The sequence below is a fragment of the Emiliania huxleyi genome, assembly GCF_000372725.1.
Source record: "Emiliania huxleyi CCMP1516 unplaced genomic scaffold EMIHUscaffold_5, whole genome shotgun sequence".
In the NCBI taxonomy this organism is placed as follows: domain Eukaryota; phylum Haptophyta; order Isochrysidales; family Noelaerhabdaceae; genus Emiliania; species Emiliania huxleyi.
Genome location: NW_005198244.1, coordinates 238,547 through 265,259, shown reverse-complemented (window position 1 = coordinate 265,259; position 26,713 = coordinate 238,547). Strand labels below are relative to the sequence as shown.

The window sequence follows — 26,713 nt, the reverse complement described above, 5'->3', positions numbered from 1 at the left end:
CTCCTGCTCACACCGCCGCATCAAACGGCCACGCCGACTGCCTGCGGACCCTGCACGCGCTTGGAGCGGCGGCGAGCCTCTCGGCGGCGACTGCTGAGGGGCGCACGCCTGCTTACCTCGCAGCAACATACGGCCACGTCGACTGCTTGCGGGCGTTGCACGCGCTTGGAGCGGCGGCGAGCCTCTCGGCGGCGGCTGCGAACGGGATCACTCCCGCTCACGCCGCCGCAACAGACGGCCACGCCGACTGCCTGCGGGCGTTGCACGCGCTTGGAGCGGCGGCGAGCCTCTCGGCGGCGGCTGCGAACGGGATCACTCCCGCTCACCTCGCAGCATCAAACGGCCACGTCGACTGCTTGCGGGCGTTGCACGCGATCCTCACCGAAAGCATCACGCCGCTCCTCGCCCAACTGATTGAGTTTACGTCGCCGGATTCGACCGGTCTGCCAGGGATCATCGCCGAGCTTGAGGCGAAGCGGTCTCTCTCGTGGGGCCTCGGCGATGTCATGACACCGGCCGAAGTCGCCACACGACGTGGCCACGAGATTTGCCTTGTGTTTCTTGCGTCCATCGGAGGCGCAGCCCGCTTCTGGGCCGACCTTGTCGAGTCGCCCGAACGGATCCAGTCCTCGGACTTCGAGGTCGACTTGCTCTCCAAGCCCTCGCTGCTCAACCTTCCCGCCAAGCGCGCTTGGCTCCATGAGCGCCTGGCGGCGGTGGTGGGCGACGCTGATGCTGCGGCGCTCTCGCTCGTGGCCCACCACGACAACATCACGGACGGCCTCTGCGCGCAGCTGGGCGTCGACGAGACCACCGGCGGCTTGCTGGATGGGACGGTCCCGCGGCGTCTGGACGTGACGTACGAGGGCGAGGGTGCCGGCGGCGACGGGCTACGGCGCGCGTGGTTCAGCGAGGTGACGAAGGAAATGGGGGACCGGGACTTTGGTCTCTTCTCTACGGCCGGTGAGCAAACGCTGCAGCCCAACCCCAACTCGGCCGCGTACCAGTCGGACCACCTCGCGCACTTTGCGCTGCTCGGCCGCATCGCCGGCCTGGCCCTCTACCACCAAGAGCCGCTCGACCTTCCGTTCTCACCCGCCTTCCTCTACGTGGCGTTTGGGTACGATATCGCCTTTGACGACCTCGCGACCTTTGCCCCCGACGTGTACTCGTCGCTGAAGAAGCTGCTCGCCATGTCGGCCGACGAGCTCGAGACAATGTGCCTGAACTTCGAGGTCCAACGTCTCGGATGTAGGATACTGCCCCAGGTTGTTTGGGATGACGCCCCCCCCCCCCCCCCCCTCCCCCACCCCCCGCAGGTGGACGGCGAGGAGGCGCTCGTCTACGAGGATTCGTCCAAGCGGCGGCGCGCCACTGAGCTCAAGCCGGGAGGGGCGGACGAGCCGGTCACCGTGGCCAACGTCAAGGAGTACCTGCGGCTGTATGCGCGGCACCGGCTCCTCGGTGCCATCGAGCCGCAGGTTCGCGCCTTCCGCGCTGGTCTGGGCGTCTTCTTCAAGGAGGAGATACTGTCCAACCTCCGCACGTGCTGCTCGGTCGCCGAGATCCAGCTGCTGCTCTGCGGCGCCGCCGCAATCGACGTCGACGACTGGAAGGGCTCCACACTCTACGATCCGCCTGAGTACGAGCGATCGAGCACGGTGACATGGCTCTGGAAGGCGGTGCGCGAGATGACTCTCGAGGAGCGCGCGCAGCTCCTCTTCTTCGCCACCGGCTCGACGCGGCCTCCCGCCACCGGCTTCGCGCACCTCATGGGCTACAGCGGCGAGAACCTGCCATCGGAGCAGCCCTTCACGGTGACGCGTGCCGCGGCCGCCGGGCGGCTGCCAACGGCGTCAACTTGCTTCAACCAGCTCTATCTGCCGGAGTTCGACAGCGAGGCGCAGCTGCTGAGGATGCTGCGGATCGCGCTGACCGAGAACCAGGGCTTCTCCGAGGCGGCGGTGATGGCGTAGGGCTAGGGGGAGGATCTGCCGTATCGGCTAGAATATGCTTGTTTGCGGTCTCAGGGTCGGGGTTAGGGTCGCGAAGCGCAGTGAAACCGCCCCCTTCCCAACCCTCTCAGGGACGGACGCATTTCCCCCCTTTCAAAGGCGGTTTCGAAGTTGATGAGACCTCGTCCCCCCCTCTCCAATGAAAAGCGTAAAAAGAGGCGCGGAACAGGCCGGAAGCGCCGCTTGGACGTGGGTCACACAATGCGGCAGCGCTCCAGACGCGCTCTGGTAGCTGCCAATGAAGCTGCAGCCCATCGCGCGCGCGCCGGACGGCCTCTGCACCTCTACTGCAGTGCCCTCCTGCACCGAGCGACGCGTCAAATCTTTGTTGCTGCCCATGACCGGCGGCGGCTCCGAGCTGTGAATAGCAGGCGTGGTCTCTACTCGCCAGGGTTGATCAACCGTACGCAAACAAAGAAAAAATCGATCGCGCGCGTCCCGCCGCAGCTCTCTCGCGTACAAGCTCTCTGCCGGCTCGTCCAGCCGCATGTGCCACGCGCACCATGCGCACTGCAGCCGCAGCTGCGTCCGCCGCTCCGGAGGCGCGATGCGGAGCGCGCCTGGGAAGGACGGCCGAGATGTAGCGAGATATGGCCGAGATATAGATGGCCGAGCATGGCCGAGCTATGGCCGAGCTATGGCCGAGCTATGGCCGAAGGAGAGCGCGTTGAAAGGAGGGCGCTGCGTCGGCGTACCTCCCTTCCGCGCACTCGAGCTTGCCGAGCTCATGCAGTGCGACGAGCCATTCGTGCTTGTAGAGGTCGTGCATGGTCCCCTCCTCAGAAAGGCCCGCCGGGAAAGGCAGCCCCTCGCCAGCCCTCTCGTGGTAGCCGCCGAGCACGCTCGTCAGGGTGGCGCGGGCCTGAGATAGAGCGAGATGTGGCCGAGATATGGGGAGATGTCGGGAGTTAAGGGGAGATATGGCTCGTCAGGGTGGCGCGGGCCTCCTCCGCCTCACCGCGCGCGGCCTGCGCCAGGGCCAAGTCTAGCTTCAGCCAGAGGAACGCCTCGGACAGCTGAGACTCGTGCGGCGACTCGTGCGCGGTCTGCCGCTCGGAGTCGGCGTCGATGGCGCGGCTCGGCGCCGCCCCTCGCGCCACTGCCTCCCGTCCGCCCTCCTCCTCCTCCGAGCCACCGCACCCCGCCAGCGGCGCCTTCTTCGCTGCGCCGCTTCGTCGCTGCTGGAGGACCGAGTCGCAGAAACGCCGACTTGAGTCCGAGATGCCCTCGGCAGTCCCCAAGATTTTTGAATACGTTCTGTCTCTCAGATAACGAAACTCCAAAAAGAAAGAAAGAAAGAAAACACACAACCCAAGGGAGGGATGGGAGAACGGCACGCCGCCACCACACAGGGATTTTAAGGAGAGGAGTGTGGTGCGCTAGCCGTCGCCCACCCTGGGGAGTCTGCCTCTTCGTATCTCTTTTCGGCCTCATAACTTTGCTCGGCTTTTTCTTTTCGCAGCCAACTCGAAGGCTGCCATTACGAGAGCCTCTGCAACTGCCGCTTGCCTGCCGGTAACACGGTGGCGCGGCGGCCGTCATCTCGGTGGCGGCGGTGGCGGGAAAGGCGGTGCGCCCTCGCGAATGTGCCGAAACGGGCTGCTCGGCCCAGCCATCGGCGACTTGCTCGACGACGGCGCGCCGGTCGAGGAGCGGCTCAACCGGGCCGCCCTCAAGGCGACGGCGCGGCGTCACGCGCTGGCGGCGGAGGCCGATGCGAGGCAGGCGGCGGAGCATCCGTTCCAGCCGCGTGGCAACCGGCACTCGCGGCAGCTGCTCCGCGAGCGGCGGCCTCTCACGCAGGAGGAGCTATCCGACGCCGCCGTGCGTGCGCGGGAGCTGATTGCCGCCGCGCGAGCGGCGCGTGTGGCCGACGAGATGGCCGAGGCGACCTTTGCCCCGGCGCTGGACGAGCGGTCCCGCGCGATCGCCGAGGCGGCGCTGGCGGAGGCGCCTGCCGGCGCACCCACCGACTTTGTCTCTCGCTCTCGCCGCTGGGCCGAGGCGCGGGAGGCGGCGCGGCGCGAGGCGGCGGCGCAGGCGGCGGAGGCTGCGGCTGCCTACCTTGAGCAGAGGCCGGAGATGACGGCGCAGTCAAAGGCGCTGGCGCAGAAGCGGTACGACGCGCTCCTCCTCCGGGAGGCCTCGAGGGAGGCGGAGGCCTTGCACTTGGGAAGGGAGAGCCTCAACTCAGCGACGGGAGGAGGAGGAGGTGGTGGAGGAGGCGGCGGAAGTGGCGGAGGTGGCGGCGGCGGAGGTGGAGGAGGCGGTGTAGGTGGCGGCGGCGGAGGCGGAGGCGGAGGAGGCGGCGGATACGCAGAGGTTGCGGCGGCGCAGAGGGCGGCGGCCGAGGAGCGATGGGCGGCGCGCGTTGGCGAGATTCTGGCCGAGGAGGAGCCGTTCCGCCCCGCCATCACGTCCGCCGCGTCCTCGCTCGTCCGAGCCGGCGACGTGTGTGAGCGGCTGCACCGCGATCGCGAGGAGAGGGAGGCGCGGCGAGAGCAGCAGCGGCGGGCGATCGAGGCTGAGCAGCAGGAGAAGGAGGCCGCCGCCGCCGCCGCCGCCGCCGCGGCTGCCCGCGAGCGCGCCGCCGCCGCCGCCGCCGCCGCTGCGCCGCTAGGCCACTCTGCGGGTTGGGCGGCGCCGCGGGCGGCGAGGGTGGAGGAGGGGATCGTGGCGCGCTCTCGCGCGGCGCGCAGCCGGTCGGTGGCAGCGCTCGAGGAGCTGCTCGCGGCGGAGTGTCCGTTCGCGCCCTCCATCGACGCGCGCTCGACCGCCATCGAGGCGCGGGCGAGGGAGAGGGACCCCGAGGCGGCGGCGGCGCGCCTCTACGCGCCTCCTCGCCGCCCGCCGCCGCCGCAGCAGCAGCAGCGGCGGCCGGGGCGCGGCGGAAGCGGCGGAAGAGGAGGTGGAGGAGAAAGCGGCGGAGGCGGCGGGCGGCGCGGAGGCGGAGGAGGCGGCGGCGCGGGGTCGGGGGGCGTCGATGGGGCGCGTGAGGCGTCGGCTTCGGACACGCTCGACCCGAGGCTGCACCCGGAGTGCCGTTTCGCGCCCGCCATCGACGCGCACTCTGCGGCTCTCGACGGCGCGCGCGGCGGGCTTAGCGGCGCCGCGAGGGCAGCGAGGCTGCACGCGCGGCACGCGGCGCTGGAGCGACGGCGCGGGGCGGCGGCGGAGGAGAAGCGCGCGCGCGAGCTCGACGGGTGCACGTTTGCGCCAGAGACCCTCGGAGGAGGCAGAGGAGGCGGAGGAGGCGGAGGAGGCGGAGGAGGCGGAGGAGGCGGAGGTGGAGGAGGCGGAGGAGGCGGAGGCGCAGCTTCACCGAGATGACTCGAGATGAGCCGAGATCACCATGAGATGAGCCGAGATGAGGCGAGGTTAGGCGACGTCGCTTCGCGCAGCGCGGAGTGGGCGGCGAGGCGCGAGGCGAGGCTGCGCGTGGAGAGGGAGGCGAGGGACGTGGCCAGCCTCGAGGGCTGCTCCTTCACACCCTTTGGGGACGAGTCCGAGGAGGCATCTCCCTCGTATCTCCCCCACCTCTCCCCCACCTCTCCCCCACCTCTCCCTCGCCTCTCCCCCACCTCTCCCCCGTTTCTCCCCCGTTTTCTCCCCCGTTTCTCCCCCGTTTCTCCCCCGTTTCTCCCCCGTTTCTCCCCCGTTTCTCCCCATCCAGATCTCCCCATCCAGATCTCCCCATCCAGATCTCCCCCATATCGCCCCATATCTCGTGTCGCCGGAGGCATCTCCCCCCTCTCTGCCCCAGGCGCGGAGGGAGGTGCGGATGCACACGGCGCTCGCCTCCGCCGCGGCGCGCGTTCCGCTCGACGAGCACAACTGCGCCGCCGAGTGGGTGGCGAGGATGAGGCACGCCCGCGCGCAGGCGGCGGAGGCGAAGCGGGAGGCGCCCTGCACTTGGACGGGCGAGCTGACCACGCCCGTCGAGTTCTCGCTCGGGACGCGGCGAGGCGTGCGCGGCGGGATCCGGTCCTTGCAGCGGCCCTTCTCCCCGCCGGCGCCGCTCGCATGCCGCCGCTGGGCCGGCCAGCGAGCAGCGCCTCTTCACACGGCGTTCGCTGCGAACTAGGCGCCGCTCGCCGACACGGCGGCAGCGTTTGCCGCGGCGGCGGCGGATGCGCGCCGCCGCTGCGACTCCCCGGAGGGCCACGGGTTGGATGGCTACGCCTCTGCCGCGAGCCGCACGCCGCACGCCTTCCGCGAAGCCGCGGCCGTGCCGACGCCAGCGACCGCATCGGCCGACAGCGCCGCCGGCGAAGCTTCGTGGTATGAGGCGCCGGAGCCGCCGGTTGGCGTGGCCGCCGCCGCCAGGGAGTCACCGCTCAAGCAGCGCGCGCTGAGGCATGCGACCACCGCGGGAGAGGCGGCGGTGGCGCCTCCCCCGCCTGTGCGCGAGGAGCAAGACGACGACGACGACTTCGACGAGATGTTCGACGACTACGATGCCGATGATGTCTAGAGCCGTAGCATGCAACCTGAGTAGGCAGCTAGCCTGTACCGTGTACGTTAAAAACAGAATGATCTATGAAATCCTGGAGGATAACACGGAGTATACAGACCGGGGCCGAAAAGAATTCTTAAGATTGAAGCCTCTCTCACAGCACAAGGCACGACAAGGGCGCGAAAAGAAACCCGAACCATGGCCTCCCATCGCATCGGCGCCCGCCTCTCTGGCCTCTCGCCAGAGCAGCTCGTCGCCTTCATCGACGAGCAGGCGCCTCTCTGGAGCGCCGCCGCACTGCGCGTGGCGGAGGAGCACGCCGCACGGCTCGTGGAGCAGCCCGAGTGGGTGCTCTCCGAGGTCCTCCTCTCGCCGGACCTCGCCCCGCACATCCTCGCCCAGCTGCCGACCAAGGAGCACGCCGCCAAGGGAACGTGCCGCGCGTGGCGCCGCGGCTGGAAGGAGACGCTGAAGAAGCGCGAGAGGCCGCGCATGCTCGTGTTCGGCGGCTACGGCGGTGGGGGCAGTAACATCAACTCGCTGGAGCGGTACGACCCGTCCACAAATGAGTGGGGGGAGGAGGCTGTGGCGCCGATGCCGTCGGCACGAAGGTTTGTCGGCATGACGGTGCTCGATGGCAAGCTCTACGCGGCGGGCGGCCAGGACGTTGACCTCGCAACTTCCAGCCTGGTCGAGCGGTACGACTTGGCTACGAAGTCGTGGGAGGCGGTGGCGCCGATGGCGACGGTACGCGATGGTCACGCCGTGGCGGTGCTCGACGGCAAGGTCTATGCTGTTGGCGGGTACAGCGACGGCGTCGGCTTCCTCAGCTCGGTGGAGCGGTACGACCCGGCGCTGGATGCATGGGAGGCGGTGGCGCCGATGGGGGAGGAGCGGAGCAGGCCCGGCGTGGCGGTGCTCAACGACGGCAAGCTGTACGCCGTGGGAGGCTACAGCGGCGACGACGCCCTCAGCTCGGTGGAGCGGTACGATCCCGCGTCCAATGCGTGGGAGGAGGTGGCGCCGATGGCGGAGGCGCGGAATCTTGCCGCCGTGGCGGTGCTCGACGGCAATTTGTACGCGGTGGGAGGCTACAACGACGACGACCACCACCTCAGCTCGGTGGAGCGGTACGACCCGGGGACGGATGCGTGGGAGGCGGTGGCGCCGATGGCGATGCCACACGAGGGTCACGCCGTGGCGGTGCTCGACTGCAAGCTGTACGCGGTGGGAGGCTACAACGACGACGGCGGCGTCCTCAGCTCAGTCGAGCGGTACGACCCTGCGGTGGGTGCGTGGGAGGCGGTGGCGCCGATGGCGGCGTCGCGAGAGCTGCTGTCGGCGTGGCGATGCTCGACGGCAAGCTGTACGCTGTGAGCGGCAGGGTCGAAGAGGAGGCTGAGGCTGAGGTCGACCGGCCGGCTAACACGGTTGAGCGGTTCGACCCGGCCTCCAACGCCTGGGAGGAGGTGGCGCCGATGGCGACGGCGCGGCTCTTTGCTGTCGCGCTCCTGGTGTAGAGCGGCATATACGTAGAATCGCCGGTAGACGGTGATGTGCGGTGATTTTGTTTTTCTCTTTCTGCGTCGCTCCGCTCTGGCCGGCGGTCTGCGCCGTGAGTGTGCGAGTGAGTATTCTTGATACGAAACCACGACGACACACACCAGTCGACTCGCATCGGTTGCCTCCATGAACGGCGGAGCTATTCTCGCGCCCACACCACACCTGGCTCCAACGTGGACACGCCCATAGCTGGGGACACTACTAGGTCACGCATGGCATCACAGAAGTTTTATCTCTGGGCCCCGAAAGGCATCTCTAGCAGTGTCGTTACACATGCCCCCTCCCCTCCTGGGCGCATGCGCCTCACGTCTCGCCAGAGCATAAGCCCTTGGCGTGTGGCGAGACGAGTTTTTCGCCATGCAGCGAGCAGCAAGCCGCCCGCCGCAAACAGCCGGAGGCCTCGCCGCGGCACTGGCTGCGCCGCGGTCCCGCACCCGTCGACGCAGCTCCCCCCGCGGAAGACCGCGCGTAGCGACGCCTTGACGATCGAGATGAGCGTGCCTGAAGCTCGCCCACCTACTGCCCCTCGTGAGAGTTGGTTATGAGTGGGATCAGCTCCCCCCCTTGGGATCGAAGCCGCCACAACCTCACACCCAACATCCCAGGCGGGATCAGAGAGAGACTCCGCACCGGACACCGCCCGGGCACAGACCCCCTACCCGTCGGATTGCACAGGGCCCCCTCGGAGCAGCCCACACACAATCACACATCGGCAGAATTAGTGCCTGAGTCAGGCAGACAGCACAGACAAAGGAGAGGAGACAGAGGAGAGAGAGAGAGAGAGAGAGAGAGAGAGAGAGAGAGAGAGAGAGAGAGAGAGAGAGAGAGGAGAGGGGAGAGGGTGTGTGCACACATGTGGAGCAGGGAGGGTGTCTGTGGTGGGTTGTAGTCATACTACGTGGTTAGAACCACGCGCCCCTCAGGAGCTAAGGTAGAGCTGAGCGTCCAAGACGCCTCGGTGCCTCCCACCGGCGTGACACACACACTGGGGTAAGCGGGGTAAGGGGTAACAGGTGTACGCCGTGCAAAGCACTCTGTACCGATTTGATGGATCGAAAGGCGAAGAACAGTCAGGCTCGGGCTGGACACCAACGCAGTATGGGTGGACGCCGAACTCTCGGCTGGTCGCGATTTCTTTTTGTGGCCACGCGTGTTCAGCTCCGCGCAGGCGCGTTATACACCACCGCAGCGCCTGGCCCAGCCCAGCCGAGACCTCTCTCCCCTCGCACCGACCGCCCACCCCCGCCGCGCGCTCCCGCGGTCGCGCCCTGCTCTCCCCGCTGGGGATCGAGTCTCAGGGGCGCGACGACCGCCGGAGTGCGCATGTGGTGCCCTCGATTAATAAATAAGCTTGCAATTAACGATGCGGGCCCTCACTCTGCTGTTGCTGTGCTTCGCCTTTTCCGCGGCGGCGCTTCGGCTTCCCGCGCCGTTGCCACGATCCAATCGTGCCTCGTCAACGCAGCCGCCGCCGCCGCTGCCCGCACTACTCTCGTCGGAGCAGCTCCTCGGCCGCCGCGCCACGATGGTCAGCGTCATTGCCACGCTCGGCTTTTCACTTCCAGCTTCGCTGCCAGCGCATGCAGGTCAGCAGACAATTCACGCGTGGCACGCATTGGATTTCACGCGTGGCATGCATTATCAGACTCTGTCTCGCTTAATTTAGACGCGGCCGGGCGGGTCGAGGCGGCGGCGAAGGAGAGGGAGAAAGAGCGCGCCGCGAGGGATCGGGAGCGCACCAAGGCGACGGCGCAGGCAAGGCCGTCCACCTCCCTAGCTCCCCTCCTTCTCTCCACAGCGCCCTCGCCTCTGCCACCCTGACCGCCGCCCCCGCCCGCCGCAGCGGGAGAGGGAGGTCGCGGCGGCTCAGAAGAAGCGCAAGGCGGCCGATGACAAGAAGAGGGCGGTGGTGACGAAGGCGCAGTCGGCGGCGGCGTCAAAGGAGAAGGCGCGCAAGCAGCGCAAGCAGGCCGAGGCGGACAAGAAGAGGCGGGCAAAGGAGGCGCGAGCCAATCGCCGCCTTCTCGCCCACCCACTCTCACCTCGCCCACACAGCTCCCCCCCACTCTTGCAGGCGATCCAGACGCGGCAGGCGTCCAAGGAGAAGCAAAAGGCTCTCTCCCCCCCTCGTCCTCCCGCCGCTGTCCTCCCCCCCACCTCGCCTCTGCCAACCCTGCCGCCCCCATCTGCTGCCCGCCCCCGCCCCCCTGCCCGCCACCCTCTCCTCTCTCCTCTGCCCTCTCCTCTGTGCAGCGCCCCCTCTGTCCCGCTTGAAACCCCTCGCTGCCTCGACCCTCCCTCCCTCCCTCCCTCACCGCCGCCGCCCTGGCGCTGCCCTGTGCACCAGGTTGAGCGGCTCAAGTCGCAAAAGGCGCAGCGCGCGAGGGCGCCTCGTCGGCCCAGCCGCGGCGGCGGCGCAGGAGGACTCCTCTCCAACGTCCTCGTCCTCGGCACGCGCCGCTGCTGATAGTTTATGGGGCTTGTCCTGCGAACGGCGCTTCTCGTCACGGCAGTCGGGCGTGCCACAAATAGGGACGGGCGCCGCGGTCTACCTTGGCGTGCTGGGCGACGACAGCTCCACCGGGGAGGCCTAGCCGGGCTAGGGCGCTAGATCGGGCAACCCGAGCCCTGCCGAGCTCCTGCGCTGCGGGGGCCGCCCCGCGAAGGGCCGGGGTGCCCACTGCCCCCGGTGGGAGAGCCTGCGCGCTCGTGCGTCGCGGCGTGCCTCACGAGTGTGGTGGTACGGACACACAGAGCTCACGGGCTCCTCACAGAGCGAGAGCCGTCTCTCGGGTCTCGCTCGCTCTCGGGAGTCTCTCGGTCGCAGCCGCAGGGTAGCCGCGGGTAGGCGGACCCGGACGTGTCGGAGAGCTGGCCGCTGCATATTATACACGCATGTTCGTTTTGCGCCGCATGCGGGCGTTTTCTTATAGCTATGACACTGGAAAGACATATGACAGCACACACGGGTTGAGCGAAATCCCGTGCCAAGGGTCGGCGTGTGTGCTCAGCTGCGGCAGGCCACGCGAGTGCGTCTACTCGTCGACGTTGACGGTCTGCAGGCCCTTGTACTGGTGCCTCTCGACGACCACGTGCGTGCACAGCGTGTACAGCTTGTCCGTCGCCTCCTCGTCGTCGTTGCGCTTACGCGCCAGCCGCACGCGCACGCGCCCCGGCACCGCCTTGATGCCTTGGCTCCACAGAAACTTGTTCAGCTTCGTGTCGACGCGGACGTCGTCGGTGCCCATCATCTTCTTGGCGAACGCCTTGACCTCCTTCACCGCGCGCGGCGCCCGCTTCTTGAAGCCGATGCCGTGCAGCAGCTTCTTCAGGTGGATGGTGTACTCGCGCGTCACGACGTCTTCGCTCCGCTTGATCTTGCCGGCGCCCTTTGCCATCGCGACGCAAGCCTGGGCGGGGCGCGGCGGGTGGGGGACAGGTCGGCGGCCAGTCCAGCGGAGACGCGCGCACGGCCGGGCGTGGGAGGGGGGCTGGCCCACGCCGCAGTGGCGGGCGCAGCGCGGCCCCGGGGAACGGCCGCGCAGACCCCCCGCTGGCGACGCCCCTGAGACTCGATCCCCAGAGGGGAGAGCAGGGCGCGCCAGAGAGAGCCGCGGGCGCGGGCGACAGGCGCGCATAGAGGGCGCAGCGCAGAGGGCTGCTGCAGAGCGGCCGCCACGCGCCGCACTCCCCCGTCGTCGCGCCCCTGAGACTCGATCCCCAGCGGGGAGAGCAGGGCGCGACCGCGGGAGCGCGCGGCGGGGGTGGGCGGTCGGTGCGAGGGGGGTCTCGGCTGGGCTGGGCCAGGCGCTGCGGTGGTGTATAACGCGCCTGCGCGGAGCTGAACACGCGTGGCCACAAAAAGAAATCGCGCCTACGAGACTTCGGCGTCCACCCATACTGCGTTGGTGTCCAGCCCGAGCCTGACTGTTCTTCGCCTTTTTCGATCCATCAAATTCGGTACAGAGTGCTTTGCACGGCGTACACCTGTTACCCCTTACCCCGCTTACCCGGGTGTCACTTTACAGACTTCACCTTCATCTGAGCCTTACCACCCCCCTTCCCTTTTGCGGGGCCGCCCTTGGCCTTGGCCGCCTTGGCCTCTGCCTCGGCCCTCTTCTTTGCGTCCGCGGCGTCCTGCTTCGCCTTGGCCGCCGCCGCGGCCGCCGCCACCTTCTCCTCCTTGGCCATCACCTGTTTAGGGGCACGGCGGCCAACCATCGCCGCGTGGTGCGCTGGCGCCCACCCAAGGCGATCACGCGCCACGACGAGCGAGAGTAGAGGGGGCACCTGTAGCAGGCGTCGGAGGGCGACGGCGTCGCCCGCCGCCGCCGCGGCGTGCAGGGGGTTGTCGGTGTAGACGTCGAGTCGCCGGCCTGCGGTGTTTTGAGGGTCAAACTGAGCCACACGAGGCCGCACGAGGCCTCTGGACGAGCCGGAGAGCTGAGTGCGACGCGTGTGGAGGGTGGGAATTGGGCATCTGTGTCGCCGCTCTGATGCATCTGGAGCCTGCTGCCCTCGGCCTGTGCAGCGGCCGCCAATGAACTGTCTGTTGGGAAGCCGGCGGCGTTGGATGCGCGCATCTCCTCGACCTGCTTGGCGGCCATGTCTATCCGGTGGAGCAGCGGAGCGCGGGTCGACGACCTCATCTTGGGCTGACAGGGCCGTCCGTTCGCCTCTGGCGCAGCACCCATTGTCGCGGCCGGAGGGGGGGCGTCGGTTACGACAGAAGAAAGAAAAAGAAAGGGATGCGAAGGCGCCGCGTTTCTTTCTTCTCAAGGACAAAGTCGAACAGTTTTTTAATGGCGGAGATCGGCAGCCTTCCCCAAGCGGTCTGCATAGCGGCCGGGCGAGGCGACGAGGCGAAGCTGCTGGCGTGGCTCGGAAGCGGCGGGCGGGTCAATGCGACTTGCATGCTACGCGATGTCAGCGGCGTCACCGCGCTGATACTCGCCGCCCAGGAGGGCCACGAGCGGGCGGTCGACTTGCTGCTTCAGCGCGGCGCGGATGCTAACATGCAGGACAGCAATGGCGGCACCGCGCTGATACACGCCGCCATCAACAGCCGCGAGCGGTTGGTCGAGCTGCTGTTGCAGCACGGCGCGGAGATCAACCTGCAGGATAGAAACAGTTGGACGACGCTGATGTACGCCGCTGCCGAAGGCCACGAGCGGGTGGTCGAGTTGCTGCTGCAGCGCGGCGCGGAGATCAACCTGCAGGCTAGCAACGGCTTCACCGCGCTGATGGGCGCCGCCAACTACGGCCACGAGCGGGTGGTCGAGCTGCTGCTTCAGCGCGGTGCGGAGATCAACCTGCAGAACAGCATCGGCGGCAACGCGCTGATGCTCGCCGCCGCCAACGGCCACCCTGCCACCGTGCTCCGCCTGCTGCGGGCGGGCGCGGATACAAAGCTGCGCACTGCGAAGGGCGAGTCCGCACTGCAGTACGCCAGGGAGCAGGGCCACAGCGAGTGCGTCGAGGCCTTCCGGCAGCACATCGCGGAGGTGGCTGCGGGCCAGCGCGAGGCGGCGGCGGGCGGCGCGGGCGGCGCTTCCTTGGGCGAGGCGGCGGCGGGAGCGAGGGCGACGGCCTCTTCCGGCTCGCTGGGCAGCCTTCCCAACGAGGCCATGGACGCAGCTCTAGACGGCGACGAGGCGGCGCTGCTGACGTGGCTCGACGGCGGCGGGCGGGTCAATGCGACTTGCGTGGTAGACGATGTGAGCGGCATCACCGCGCTGATGCTCGCCGCCGGCAGCGGCCACGAGCGAGTGGTCGAGCTGCTGCTTCAGCGCGGCGCGGATGCCAACAAGCAGAGCAGCGACGGCAGCACCGCGCTGATGTTCGCCGCCAGCCAAGGCCACGAGCGAGTGGTCGAGCTGCTGCTTCAACGCGGCGCGGATGCCAACAAGCAGAGCAGCGACGGCAGCACCGCGCTGATGCCTGCCGCTGGCAACGGCCACGAGCGGGTGGTCGAGCTGCTGCTTCAGCGGGGCGCGGAGATCGACAAGCAGAATAGCGACGGCAGCACCGCACTGATGGCCGCCGCCGCAACAGGCCACGCCGCCATCGTGCTACACCTGCTACGGGCGGGCGCGGATACGAAGCTGCGCTCTGAGAATGGCGAGTCCGCGCTGCAGATGGCCAAGGAGGAGGGCCACAGCGAGTGCGTCGGGGCCTTCCGGCAGCACATCGCGGAGGTGACTGCGGGCCGGCGTGAGGCGGCGGCGGGCGGTGGCGCGGGCGGCGCTTCCTTGGGCGAGGCGGCGGCGGGAGCGGGGGCCGCGGCCTCTTCCGGCTCACTGGGCAGACTTCCCAACGAAGCGGTGGACGCAGCTCTTGACGGCGACGAGGCGGAGCTGTTGGCGTGGCTCGACAGCGGCGGGCGGGTCAATGCGACTTGCCGGGCGGGCGATGTGAGCGGCGTCACCGCGCTGATGCTCGCCGCCGGCAACGGCCACGAGTGGGTGGTCGAGCTGCTGTTGCAGCGCGGCGCGGATGTCAACCTGCCGGACAGCGTCGGCGTCACCGCGCTGATGCACGCCGCCGCCAACGGCCACCCTGCCACCGTGCTCCGCCTGCTGCGGGCGGGCGCGGATACAAAGCTGCGCACTGAGAAGGGCAAGTCAGCGCTCCAGTATGCCAGGGAGAAGGGCCAAAGCGCGTGCGTGCGCGCCCTCGAGGAGCATGCGGCGGCGCAGGCAGCGGCGAGGGCGATGGAGAGTGCGGCGGCAGAGGCGGAGGCGGCGCGGCATGCCGAGGCGCTGCTGGCGGAGGAGGAGGCGGAGAAGGAGGCGGGGCGCGCCAAGGAGAGCAAGAAGGGGAAGAAGAAGAAGAACAACGGGAGGGGTGGCGGCGGAGGCGCTGGGCCGTCGCGGGAGCCCGAGGATGAGGCGGAAGAGGCGGGAGAGGGCGAGGCAGCGGCGGCGGCAGAAGAGGCGGAGCTGGCGGCGGCGCTCGAGGAGAGCGCGAGGCTGGAGGGAGCGAGGCCGGTGGTGGAGGAGCAGACGCTTGTCGCTGCGACCGAGGGCGGCTCGCCGTCGGCTGCAGAGGCGCCGGCTCCGAAGGAGGAGGAGCCGCCGGCCGACTTCATCTGCCCGATCACGACTGAGATTATGGTCGAGCCAGTCGTGGCGGCCGACGGGCAGTCGTATGAGCGGACTGCGATCGAGCGCTGGCTCGCGACCAAGTCGACGAGCCCGCTGACCGGCGGCGAGCTCGAGCATAGCATCCTGATCCCGAACCACAATTTGCGCCGGGCGATTCGAGAGTGGCAGGAGGCGCGGACGGCACTTTGAGCCCCCGGCGCGGCGAAGATGAGCATCTAGCGCAGCGGGGGGCAAGGGGCCAACTACCGCCCAAGCCCGTGCCCAAGCCCGCGCAGCGCAGCGCCGGGGAACGCGATTCTTCGCGAGCGTGCTTGATGTGAACGGACCATACTATAGTTCTTGCTAGATCGTAGAACGTAGATGCGGTACTTTCGCGCTTGGGGCGTCACGTGGGGTGCTTGGACGTATTTACGCCGCCGCCACCCCCCACGCCGCCTTCGTCTCCGCCGCCCCCCCCTCGCCCTCCCCGTAAAAAAAACGGTTCAAGTCTTAAAGAGGCAAAACGAGCCAAAACACATTTTTTGCGGAGTTCGAGTTGGTGCACCCCTCACACTGTCACTGACACATTCCCCTCATCCCCTACCCTTGGCTGAGCACATCTACCTGCTCGAGCTAGCATCTCCGCGGCGCATTTTCTCTTCCAGTGATCCAGTCATCCGCCCGCGCCGCGCGCGCCATCTCTGGGCGTCTAGTGCAGCCACTGACAGAGCTATTCCGAAGGAGTGGTCGACGCCTCGCCTAGAGTTCGGGTGGACTTGCGCACTGCTTAGCCCAGAGGGGGGAGTGGTGTGAGGTGGTGTAATGTTGTCCCGTTTCGCGTTTCAGGCCACAGACGGCACCAGGTCAGGGGATTAGCCGGGAGGATTCGGCAGCTCAGCTGGGGGCTGAGCGTCTGCAGGCAGCCTTCCGCCCGCGCCGAAATTCACAGCCCTCCCGGGCCGACGGGGTGCTCCTTGGATCGGGCCCCGCTCCCCACTTTTCCTGTACCTGGACTGTCCGGGTCAGGAGGGTGAGAGTATTGGGTGGGCAAGGGAAGTACATCTGGCGGGTGGCGATTGAGGGACAGCAAGAGGGCTGATTGGGGGGTCAATGGGCGCGCGGGTGGCGCTTTGTGGTCCTGGGCGAGCAAGGGAAGTGGTTAGGAGTCTGGGGCCTAGAGAGGATTGTCGAGATGGCATGCGAGAGCGGTGGGCGAAGTTTGGTGGTACTTGGAGCACTTGGAGTGCAGTTATTAACCTCACATCCAGGGCTGAGGAGCGCCGTGCACTTGGAGCACTTGGAGTGCAGTCATTAGCCTCACATCCAGGGCCGGGGACATAAGTCCTGGTAAAATTCTTTTGGCCCCCGGCGGCCAAGCAAGCCCGCAGGCACGCCGATGGCCACGCCAGTGGCCGCTCCCTTTGAGGCCGACGACTACGACGACGTGAGCGAGGCGGAGGATGAGGAGCCGGCGCCGCTCTCCGCGCTCGACGACGCAGTGGACGCAGTGGATTTCCTGGCAGACGAGGTCGAAGCCGGTGCGCCTGCACAGGACAGCGCCGCCGAAGCCGTCGAGATGGCGATCGCCGCGGAAGAAGCGTCCACGGAGACGGCCGACCCGGAGGGCGCCGTCCTGCCGACCATCGCTCCCGGTATCTTCAAGCTGTCGGCCATCTTTGGCCACGAACGAGATCGGCGACTGCCGCGAGCAAAGGAGCTGCCTCCCGCGACGGCGCTGTCGGAGCCGCCTCCGTCGAGCGTTGACGCCTTCCTCCGGCCGCGTGAGGACGAGGCGGTGGAGACGGACCCGTGGGCCGCGGTGGAGGATCGACTCACCGGCTCTCGCGCCGCCGCCGCAGCGCCGCAGGCAGCGCCGCAGGCAGGGGCGGAGGAGGCAGGGGCGGAGGCGGAGGCGGGGGCGGAGGAGGCGGAGGCGGAGGCGCAGGGCGACGCCGCTGCCGAGGCGGATCCCCCCCCGCCGTCGGGCCGCCAGCCGCGGTCTGGCGCGCGCTCGGGCCGGCGGCCGGTCGCTCGGCGCTCTTCTTTGCGTGGCGAGGCGGCTGCGGGCAGGGCGGCGGGCGGGGCGGCGGGCGGGGCGGGTGCGGCGGGGAGGGCGGCGGGCAGGGGGGCGGGCAGGGCGGCGGGCGGGGCAGAGGGTGGGGCGGAGGGCGGCGAGCCGGAGCCGTGGTTCGCGAGCGAAGGCTCAAGCGGCGAGGGCGGCGAGGAGGAGGATGCGTGGTGGCTGTCTGGGACGGCGGCCGCTGCTGCCGCCGTCCCGAAGCGAAACGGGGCGCGCGCGGCGAACGCGAACGCCGCCGCCGGCGGCGGCGGCGGCGGGGGGGTTGGTGATAGTGGTGGCGGTAGGAGCAGCAGCCGTGACCCTTGGGAGTTTGGGGCGGAGCCGCTCGTTTTGTCTGCGGATGAGGGAGGGGGCGGAGGCGGCGGCGGAGGTGGCGGCGGCGGAGCGGGAAGCGGAGGAGGAGGAGGAGGAGGAGGAGGAGGAGGCGGAGGAGACCTCGCCTCTCTCGCCCGCGTGAGCATCGACACGTGGGAGGACGCGATCGCGTGGGGAGCACTCTCTTCGTCGGACGAGGCCGCTGCTGATGACGCCGCTGATGCCGCTTCCGACCGTGGCGGCGGGGAGGGAGGCGGCCGCAGGGGCGGGGAGGGAGGCGGCCGCAAGGCTTGGGGGGGCGCGCGGTCGCGGTGGGCGAGGGCTCGGCCTTCGCCGCAGCGGCCGCCGCTCGCGCGAGAGCGGGATGCTCCTGCCGGCTCGCTTCGGCGGAGGGATGGGGCGCGCGTGCTTCGCGACGAGGCGGGGAGCGAGCCTGCGGGCCGGCCGGCCGAGGGCTCCTCCTGGCTGGCAAAGGTGGTCTGGGACGAGGAGCGGCCGCCGTGGGGCAGCGGGCCAGCGCCTCCTGTCCGTAGGCTAAGGAACCTTCTCGGAACCTTCTCGGAGCCTTCCTTAGGCAGCGGGCCAGCGCCTCCTGTCCGTCGGGTGGTGGACGTCTCCGATCTCGGCGCGAGATCGCGAGATCGCCGAGAGGTGGCCGAGAGGCGGCCGAGAGGCGGCAGAGAGGCGGCAGAGAGGCGGCAGAGAGGTGGCCGAGAGGCGGCAGAGAGGCGGCCGAGAGGCGGCCGAGAGGTGGCCGAGAGGCGGCAGAGAGGCGGCAGAGAGGCGGCAGAGAGGCGGCAGAGAGGCGGCCGAGAGGCGGCCGAGAGGCGGCTCGCTGCGATGCGTGCCGAGATGCGGCCGGCCTCTCTCTCCTGCATGAGCGACTCCACAACGGTCCTCCTCCCCCAGGCGTCGAGTGACATAGGCTACTGACGCCCTCCCCGCGCCCTCCCTCTCAGGCGTCGTGCTCGAGTCCGACCTCGCCCTCTCTCCTCCTCCGCCGCCTCCGCCGCCAGAGTTCGACTCGGACGCCTCCTCCGACGACCCCGCAGAGCTAGAGTGGCGCGCAAAGTGCGAGGCGGAGCACACGGGAGGAGGAGGTGTCAACGGCCGATGTCAATGCTGTGTTCACTCGTGTTCATGGTCATTAGGCGGAGCACAAGGCGGAGGTCGCAAGGGCCGAGGCCGCCGCTGCCCACGCCGTCGCCGCAGACGCGCGTGCGATCCTCTCGGCTGCCGACTGGCGGGAGGCGCTGAGTCTCGGTGGTGGTGGCGCGGCCGCCGTTCGCGGGCGGCAGGTTGGGATGGCGGTGGTGGGCCGATCTCGCACGGCGTGCTCTGTAGGCGCGGCCGCCATCGCCGGCGGCTGGGGCGGGAGGAGACTGGCGGAGGCGATGAGTGGAGAGGCGGCGGGCTGGCGGCGCCTCGCCCTCGACGCGCTGTACGAAGACCTCTCCGAGGCGGAGCGGCGCAAGCTACGCTCGCCGCGGCTGCCGAACGCCGACCCGGCCTTGCGGCTTCGACCCGACCTCCCCCCCCTGCCGCTGACGGCGGAGGACTTGCGAGCGCTGCGCAGGCCGCTCTGCCAGCGGCCTCCGATGGAGACGCACCCGGCGCTGGCGGTGGGCGCGCGTGTGGTCGTGCGTTCGGGCCCCTTCGAAGCCGCCGAGGGCACCGTGACGGAGGTGGACGCCGCCATTTGCACCGTCCTGCTCGCCGCCATGGGCCGCAAGACGACGGTGCGCCTTCCCGAGAAGTCGCTCGGATTGCCCGCCGAGTCGAGCTGGTACAGGCGCGAGCTTGCGGCGGACGGGGCAGGGCCGCGTGCCGTGCCGGTCCACCCGACCATGCAGGCGCTCGGCGGTAGAGCGTGACACGATTGCCACACGCGCGAGGCGAGGGTGCAGCGTGACACGATTGCCACACGCGTGAGGCGACTGCCATCGTCGCCCCTCCCCTTCTGCGCAGGTGCGGTGGGGGCGAAGGGCGAAGCGGCCGCCGCGCGGCGCGACGCCGCTCGAGCTGCTGCGGAGCAGCAACGACCTCGGGCTGCGGCACGCGCACAGAACGGACGCCGCCGGCCCCTCTCCTCCCTCCACTCCACTGAGGGGCTGTGCCGCTTGTCCCGCCAGGCACGCGCACGGTACAGACGCCATCTTGCTCTTCGAGTACTGCGAGGAGAGGCCGCCGCTGCTCGGGCGGAGCGGCATGCCGACGCGGCTGCTCCGCTTCCTCGGCGCGGGCAGCGGCGAGGGCGCCGCTCGCGGCAGCGACGGTGCGGAGGGCGGCGCCGGGGCGGACGGCGGCGGCCACGCGGGCGGCGAGGGCGAGAGCGTCTTTGACGAGGAGATGCCCGACGTGCCCGACTCTGTCACGGGTGGTCTCTCCGGCCGCGCCTCGCCGGCCCCCTCCGCCTACTCCACCGCCACCGGACGCTCCGTCGCCCCTTCCCCCGTCCCGTCCGCCTTCGGCACCGTGCCCCGCTCCGCCGCGCCGTCGCCGGTGCCGTCGGCGTTTGGCGGCGGCGGCTACGCCGGTGAGGTGCCGCTGCCGGTGCGCGGCGCGGAGCGGCGGGTCCAGTCCGACGAGGAGCTGCCATTCTTGCTCGGGGCGAGCATGCCGCCGGACGGCTCCCCCCTGCTCGCCGTCGAGTCGAACCTCTTCTCGGCGCCTGCGTTTCTGCACGCGCCGACCGCGCGGCCCGGCCGAAAGGCCTTCCTCTTGGTGCACGACGAGCGAAAGCCGTCCGACGGCTGGCGACTCCGCCGCTTGCAAGGCTGCTTGCTCGTCGGGCAGACACAGCCGTGTGAGCAGCCGCAGGGCGCGCAGGCGGTGCCGCGCCCAAACACGCGCGAGTTCCGCGAGATGCTTGAGCGGCGTGCCGCCGTCTTTTTGCAGCGGACGGTCTTCCCGCCCGGCAAGCCGCGCGACCGGCGGACGGGGAAGCTGTATACGGCGGACCGGTATTCGGCGCACCCCCGCGGCGGCTACTGCGTCAAGACGTACATCCAGGACCTGATGGCCGCCTGGCCGAAGCAGCACGAGGGCGTGCTGCGCGAGCAGCTCGAGAAGATCGCCGACGACGTCGAGCCGCGGCTGTACGAGCCGCGGCCGGAGAGGCGGCTGGGCGAGTCGGCGCTGCAGGCCACCTTCTCGCCCGAGGAGCAGAGTCTGCTCGAGGCGGCCTTTGTGGGCGAGCAGCGGCTGCGTGACGCGCTTTACCCGAAGATCCGGCTGCGCAGCGCGGACGGGCTCGACAAGGCGATCGAGGCCTTGCCTGGCTCTGAGGCGCTCAAGCTGGCCAAGCGAGCGAAGGCGCTGCTGATTGAGGAGGAGCTGCTGCTCGCCCCGTGGGCTCTCACCTCCAACTTCCAGGCCTTCAAGCACGGCCGCTGCCAGCTGGCCCTCGCTGGGCCGGGCGACCCGTCGGGCGGAAGAGGCGAGGGCTACTCGTACACGCGCGCCGAGAAGCCGGACAAGGAGCGGGGGGCGGACGGCGGCGCCAGGAACGGGTCGCAGCCGGGCGCGCAGGGCGGGTCGGCAGACGTGCGGAAGTGGAAGCTGGCGGAGTGCGTCGCCTGGCTGGCGCCGCACGGGTACGCGAGAGCGCAGGTCGCCAAGCTGTCTCGCGCCGACCGCGTCTCGCACATCACCGCGATCGCGACGCGCGAGCACGCGCGTGGCGAGCCGGGGTACGAGGCGTACGCGAGCAAGGAGGCGCTGGCCGCGGCGGGCGGGGACGGGCTCGCGCGGCAAGGTCTGTTCACAGCTGCGAGGGAGAGGGAGCTGTGAATAGGCGGGCGGGGAGGAGCTCGCGCGGCAAGGTCTGTTCACAGCTGCGAGGGAGAGGGAGCTGTGAATAGGCGGGCGGGGACGAGCTCGCGCGGCAGATCTGGGCGGCGCAGCTGGCGGCCCTCTCCTCGCCCCTGCCTGCGGGCGACGCCGAGGGCGCGTCCGAGTCGGAGGACGACTTCGCCGAGGCGCTCGAGCGCGAGATGGCGGCCCTGGACCTGTCCTGGACCTGTCCACGACACTTCCCTGACATGTCCCATAGGCGCTCGAGCGCGAGATGGCGGGCGCAGGGCCCGAGGCGCTGTCTGCTGCCGTGGACGAGGCCGACCTGGAGGCGCTTCGCGCCCGCGCGGCGGGGGGGGGCTCCTCCTCCTCCCTCGGCACGGCCGCCGCCGGCGGTGCGGCCGCCAGCGCCATCGGCATCACGGGCGGCATCTCGGGCATCAGCGGCGTCGCGGGCCCAGGCGGGGCGGCGCCGCTCGCGCGCCCGCGAAAGACGAAGATGGAGCGGACGGGAAGGCAGGTGCTGCGCAAGACGTCGTGGGCGGAGGAGGAGGGGAGGCTGGTGGAGAAGGTCGAGTACTTCGACAACACGCACACCGAGTTCATCGAGTACCAAAAGCGGCTTCAGGCGGAGGCGCGGCGCAAGCGCGCCGTCAAGTCGCACGAGGAGGAGAGGCGCGACAAGGAGGCGGAGCTCGAGAAGCGGCGTGCTCTCAAGGAGCTCGAGGAGCTTCAGATCCGGCGGCGGGCGCAGATCGAGTACATGGAGGAGGGGGCGGCGGGCGGGGAGGGCGAGGGGACCAAGTGCGGCGCGTGCGGCATGTTTGGCCACAGCAAGAACTCGAAGAAGTGCCCGCTGTACTGGCAGACGCAGCAGCAGCGGCGCGAGGAGGAGCAGAGCCAGTACAACCGGGACGTGGAGCGGCGCGGGACGGTGCTCAAGATCCACGCTGGCGCGGTCAAGGCGACCGAGAACAAGGTGGTCATCGGGGGCGAGAAGCTGCGCCGCATCAAGCGCAAGCAGGAGGAGGAGGCCTCCCGCGAGCGCAAGCGGGCGCGCGCCTCGCGTGGCGCCGCCGGCCGCAGAGCAGGCAACCCGCTCGTGACGCTTTATTATTATTATTATTATTATTATTATTATTATGATTATTATTAGGCAACCCGCTCGTGACGCTCAACAACGAGCTCAAGAAGGTCGCCGACGAGCTGCGCCGTGCGCAAGAGTACGAGCCGTTTGTCCTGCCCGTCGCAAAGTACATCCCGTCGTACACGTCGCACATCGCCCGGCCGATGGACCTGCACACCATGGGCCTCAACTGCGACAAGCAGGCGTACAGCCGCGCCGCAGCCTTCGAGGCCGACCTCGACCTCATCGCCTCCAACTGCCACGACTTCAACACGAAGCACAACCAGAACCTGCACCTCGAGCCGATCGCGCGCGCCCTCGCAGAGCGTGGCAAGGCGCTCGTCGCCGCGCGCCGCGAGGCCATCGCGGCCATCGAGGCGCAGCTCGAGCGCGACGCTCTCGCGCCGCCGCTCGCGCGCCGCCCAAAGCGGCCGCACACCAGCCGCTCCTCGCGCGGCGCGGGCTACGCCTCCCTCGCCGCCCTCCCCAGCAGCAGCGCCGCCGGCAGCTCCTCCTCCGCCTTCGACGCCGCCTCCTCCGCCTTCGATGGCGACGACGCCTCCTCCGTCGCCGACTCGTCCGCCCTCGACGCCTCCTCCGTCGGCGGCGGCTCCGACGGCGAGGGCGGCTACGCGGTCGACGCCGCCTCCGAGGCGGGCTCGTCCCTCTTCGACCAGTCCGAGGGCGAGGCCGACGGCGCGTCCGCCTTTGGCGAGTCGGAGGTCTCTGACGGTGGGGCGTCCGAAGTGTCCGAGCTCACGTTTGGAGCGCCTTCAGAGGGCGGCTTCTGAGACGCGTCCCGCCCGTGTGTGGGGAGCGTGGCATGTTCTGTACCCGAAACGCGAAAGCGTGTATCTCTTGCGAGTCTTGTCCGCGACAGACGCGAGCGACGTACGAATTACACGTAGGGAGCGGACCGTGAGTTGAGGAAATCGGAGGACCGCGACCCACTTCTCCACAGACGGTCCCGCGCCTCGCCGCTATGACGGCGACACGGCCGCAGCTCGTGTGCGTGTCGCCGTCTTTGTCCGGAGTGAAAAGTCCAACGCGCTCGTCGGTGACGGTGTCCCTCAACCTGCGCCGCGCTCGGCGAACCTCGACAGCGCTTTCGGTGGCATGCAGCTCTTTGCGACAGAAGCCTGGAGAGCAGCTCCTCGGCTGCTCACACGCTCTGCACAGTTGACACAGCCTACTGTGCGGATACCACAGCTGTGACAGCGATGGGCTCGCCCTCACTGGCCCTCAGTCACTTGTGCTGCGGCTTGTGTGTGAGGGACACTGCTCGGCGACTGCCGGCACACTGTGAGACCATGGGTGTGAGGTTAAACCACGCTACCAGCGCTTGGTCACATCGGCCCCGAGGTCAGATCCTTCTACTCTGTTAGTGACAAGACTTGTCTACTGGCTGGAGCCGAGCAGGAGGGCCCGGCGCACAACCCCTGGTCAACTCTCACACGGTCCACACCCCGTATTGTATACAAACAGGATGTGGACTACGAGTACTCCTACACTCGGCTCTCGACTTGTACGCTCCCTAGTGTGTGCCTTAGACGCTAGAGCCGACGCCAGTTGTGGTGAGCACGTCAGTACCTACACAGACGACGCGGCTCGCAATCCCTTTTCGCGCACCCTCAATCATACAAGCGATTGCATTGCACCGTACGAGCCTCCAATTGAGAGAAACGGCGCCTTTCAAGGCCCTCGATGCATCAGACAAGCAAGTCGCGCAACCGCTGTCCTTGCCCCTGGACAGCTGCGTTCTCTGGGTGCGCCTGCAGCGCCGCTGTCGCCGCCTCGGGCGCGCGTGCAGTCACAGCACGCCGCCTCCGCGCCCGCGCCGCGGCGTCGGTGCCGGAGCACACGTTGCGCAGCGCCCAGCAACCCAGTTTCTGCACATCCTCCACCTGCGGGTGAGCCTGCAGCGCCGCCACCACCGCCTCGATCGCGCCCCCGGCTGCTGCGCGCTGCTTGCGTGCGAGCCCCGCGGCGTCCATGCCGGAGCACACGTTGGCAAGTGCCCCGCAGCCGTCCTCCTGCACCCCCGCCACCTGCGGGTGAGCCTGCAACGCCGCCACAACCGCCTGGATCGCGCCCGCGGCTGCTGCGCGCTGCTTGCGTGCGAGCCCTGCGGCGTCGCTGCCGCAGCACACGTTGCGCAGCGCCGCACAGCCATGCTCCTGCAAGCCCGCTGCGTGCGAGTGAGCCTGCATCGCCGCCACAACCGCCTCGATCGCGCCCGCGGCTGCTGCGCGCTGGCTGCGTGCGCGCCCTGCGGCGTCGGTGCCGCAGCACACGTTGCGCAGCACCCTGCAGCCTTCCGCCTGCACCTCCGCCTCCTGCGGGTGAGCCTGCAACGCCGCCACAACCGCCTGGATCGCGCCCGCGGCTGCTGCGCGCTGCTTGCGCGCGAGCCCTGCGGCGTCCATGCCGGCGCACACGTTGCGCAGCGCCCAGCAACCCATTTTCTGCACCTCCACCACCTGCGGATGAGCGCGCATCGCCGCCACTATCGCCTCGATCGCGCCCGCCTCCGCCGCAGGTTGCCTGTTCTGCACCTCAATGCACAGATTAGCCAAACGCATGCACGCCGCAACAGCGACGCGGCTGACCGACACGTGCACGCGCAGCGTCGCCACCGCCGCCGCAACGTCCATCGCCTGCACCGCCGCATCGCTCGGCGGCGCGTCGTGCGGCGCGGCGCCAACGCGCTGCCGCACCCGCCGCCCTCCCTCCTCGCCGCCCTCGCCCGCCTCCAGCGCCGCCATGCGCGACCGCAGCTGTGAGTTCTCCGTCCGCAGTTCCGCCACCTCGGTCTGCAGCGGCGCCATCTGGGCCTGCAGCCGCTCGTTCTCCGCACACTGTGCCGCCACTTGGGCTCGCAGCGGCGCCATCATGCGCTGGCACACGGCGAAGGGGCACGTCGCCTCGTGCGCCGCCTTGTCTGCCAGCAGCCCCGACCACGCGCAGCCAGCCTCCGCCGCGGCGCACGCGCGCGGCCGCTGCGGGCAGCCTTGCTCGTGGGCGGCGAGTTCGCCGCGGGTCGTCGCCACCCCGCAGTGCGAACACGCCGCCGGCAGCGCCGCGATCCGCTCCTCGTGGCTTCTGTTTCGGATGGCCTGGCTCAGCGGTCCGAGAGCCATGCGGCACTCGGGGCAGCGGCGCGGGGCTCGCAGGTTGGTGTCGCAGGAGGCGCAGAAGACGTGGCCCTCCCGGCACTGGTGCTGCTGCCCGTCCTGCACCTCAAGACAGACGGGGCACTCCAGGCGCTGGGCGGCCATTTCTTGACTCAGAAAAAAGAAAAATGAACAGATGCCCTGCGAACGCGCACCCCCAGGGCTAGGGCTCTCTTGCCCGCAACCCGATGCCAATCATCCGGCCCGCTGGGTGCGCTTCTGAGCTCCCCGGCCCTGGATGTGCGGTTGATGACTGCACTCCAAGTGCTCCACCAAGTGCCAAAAGGTAAGGTAAGGTAAGGTAAACTTCTCCACACACACGAGGTGGTGGGGCAAGGGGGGGCAACCCTCGCGTCTCCACGTCTGACGACAGGAGCCCCACGGCATTCAAAGTGCAAGGCCCAGTGCGCGTGGGTGAGCGGTGTGTGTGTGTGTGTGTGTGTGTGTGTGTGTGTGTGTGTGTGTGTGTGTGTGTGTGTGTGTGTGTGTGTGTGTGTGTGTGTGTGTGTGTGTCACGTCACTGCATCCTCCGCCGGTTCCTCCCGTCGCCTCTTCTTTGTTCGAATGTTTTTCAATCCATCCTTCACGAAGCCGGTTCCTCCCGTCGGCCATCAGAAAAAAGAATTCTTTTTGGGCTCGGAGTCCACCTGAACCAGCAGCGTGCCGCCCCGGTGAGCCTGGGTCACGTCGATGTCCTCGCCGCAGGCGCACCAGTCGTTGCAGCAAGTTGTGCCGCCGCACTGCCCGGCGAAGACGAGTGTCGTGGCAAGACGCCGACGCCCGGCGCCGGTGGGGCTGACGCTGTAGACGCTGTAGGCGAACGTGCTGCTGGCCTTGTACGCCAAGGAGAAGTCTGACGAGGCTTCGCCCGACGTGTCGCTCTGCTCGATGGTGAAGTTTGAGCTGGAAGAGATCACAGTGACTACCCCGGGCGCAGGCGGCGGCGCGGGGGGCGCGGAAGGGGGTGGGGTGGGCGGTGGAGAGGGCGGCGGCGGCGGCGGCGGCGGCGAGGGCGGCGGCGGTGATGAAGGTGGCGGCGACGGCGGTGGCGGTGAGGGTGGCGGTGGCGAGGGTGGCGGCGGCGAGGGTGCGGCGAGGTGCGCGC

At 69.3% G+C, this 26,713-nt stretch overlaps 9 protein-coding genes across 9 annotated transcripts in view; 6 read left to right on the top strand and 3 right to left on the bottom strand.

Annotated features, from left to right (window-relative positions):
- Positions 1-881: 881 nt before the first annotated feature.
- Positions 882-1,892, top strand: EMIHUDRAFT_42763 (putative ubiquitin-protein ligase; the record flags this gene model as incomplete). The annotated part of the gene is made up of 2 exons (XM_005766911.1): positions 882-1,235; positions 1,335-1,892. Coding segments are annotated over 2 exons (912 nt in total), but the record flags the coding sequence as incomplete, so codon positions are not given.
- Positions 1,893-3,599: 1,707 nt separating this feature from the next.
- Positions 3,600-6,489, top strand: EMIHUDRAFT_96255 (hypothetical protein; the record flags this gene model as incomplete). Its single annotated transcript, XM_005766910.1, has 4 exons — positions 3,600-5,301; positions 5,398-5,474; positions 5,779-5,982; positions 6,100-6,489. The coding sequence occupies 4 exons, from the start codon at positions 3,600-3,602 to the stop codon at positions 6,487-6,489; spliced, it is 2,373 nt and encodes a 790-aa protein (XP_005766967.1).
- A 180-nt stretch (positions 6,490-6,669) lies between these two features.
- Positions 6,670-10,941, top strand: EMIHUDRAFT_448112 (hypothetical protein; the record flags this gene model as incomplete). Its single annotated transcript, XM_005766909.1, has 5 exons — positions 6,670-6,905; positions 9,621-9,797; positions 9,886-9,943; positions 10,382-10,484; positions 10,567-10,941. 5 exons carry the CDS (start codon positions 6,670-6,672, stop codon positions 10,626-10,628), a joined length of 636 nt encoding a protein of 211 aa, XP_005766966.1. The 3' UTR covers positions 10,629-10,941.
- On the bottom strand, positions 10,933-11,452 carry EMIHUDRAFT_432486 (hypothetical protein). The gene has a single exon (XM_005766908.1). It carries the CDS (start codon positions 11,430-11,432, stop codon positions 11,070-11,072), a length of 363 nt encoding a protein of 120 aa, XP_005766965.1. The 5' UTR covers positions 11,433-11,452; the 3' UTR covers positions 10,933-11,069.
- Positions 11,453-12,051: 599 nt separating this feature from the next.
- Positions 12,052-12,728, bottom strand: EMIHUDRAFT_196922 (hypothetical protein; the record flags this gene model as incomplete). The annotated part of the gene is made up of 3 exons (XM_005766907.1): positions 12,052-12,148; positions 12,253-12,324; positions 12,397-12,728. The coding sequence occupies 3 exons, from the start codon at positions 12,726-12,728 to the stop codon at positions 12,052-12,054; spliced, it is 501 nt and encodes a 166-aa protein (XP_005766964.1).
- A 54-nt stretch (positions 12,729-12,782) lies between these two features.
- Positions 12,783-15,329, top strand: EMIHUDRAFT_196921 (hypothetical protein; the record flags this gene model as incomplete). The annotated part of the gene is made up of 2 exons (XM_005766906.1): positions 12,783-12,797; positions 15,060-15,329. The coding sequence occupies 2 exons, from the start codon at positions 12,783-12,785 to the stop codon at positions 15,327-15,329; spliced, it is 285 nt and encodes a 94-aa protein (XP_005766963.1).
- A 4,185-nt stretch (positions 15,330-19,514) lies between these two features.
- Positions 19,515-21,306, top strand: EMIHUDRAFT_448110 (hypothetical protein; the record flags this gene model as incomplete). Its single annotated transcript, XM_005766905.1, has 2 exons — positions 19,515-19,568; positions 19,647-21,306. Exon 2 carries the CDS (start codon positions 19,723-19,725, stop codon positions 21,304-21,306), a length of 1,584 nt encoding a protein of 527 aa, XP_005766962.1. The 5' UTR covers positions 19,515-19,568; positions 19,647-19,722.
- An 814-nt stretch (positions 21,307-22,120) lies between these two features.
- On the top strand, positions 22,121-23,226 carry EMIHUDRAFT_350148 (hypothetical protein; the record flags this gene model as incomplete). Its single annotated transcript, XM_005766904.1, has 2 exons — positions 22,121-22,400; positions 22,466-23,226. Exons 1-2 carry the CDS (start codon positions 22,130-22,132, stop codon positions 23,224-23,226), a joined length of 1,032 nt encoding a protein of 343 aa, XP_005766961.1. The 5' UTR covers positions 22,121-22,129.
- Positions 23,227-24,144: 918 nt separating this feature from the next.
- The window catches only part of EMIHUDRAFT_196917 (hypothetical protein), a gene marked incomplete at both ends in the record, with an annotated part of 4,240 nt that continues 1,671 nt past the window's right edge, over positions 24,145-26,713 (bottom strand). Inside the window, 4 exons of the mRNA XM_005766903.1 lie at positions 24,145-24,990; positions 25,243-25,668; positions 26,130-26,189; positions 26,262-26,511. Of these exons, the coding sequence (XP_005766960.1) occupies positions 24,145-24,990; positions 25,243-25,668; positions 26,130-26,189; positions 26,262-26,511 (1,582 nt within the window). The remainder of the gene's footprint in view (positions 24,991-25,242; positions 25,669-26,129; positions 26,190-26,261; positions 26,512-26,713) is intronic.

Excerpts from the sequence above, each read along its gene's own strand:
- EMIHUDRAFT_432486 (XM_005766908.1), bottom strand. The coding sequence starts at position 11,432 with ATGGCAAAGGGCGCCGGCAAGATCAAGCGGAGCGAAGACGTCGTGACG.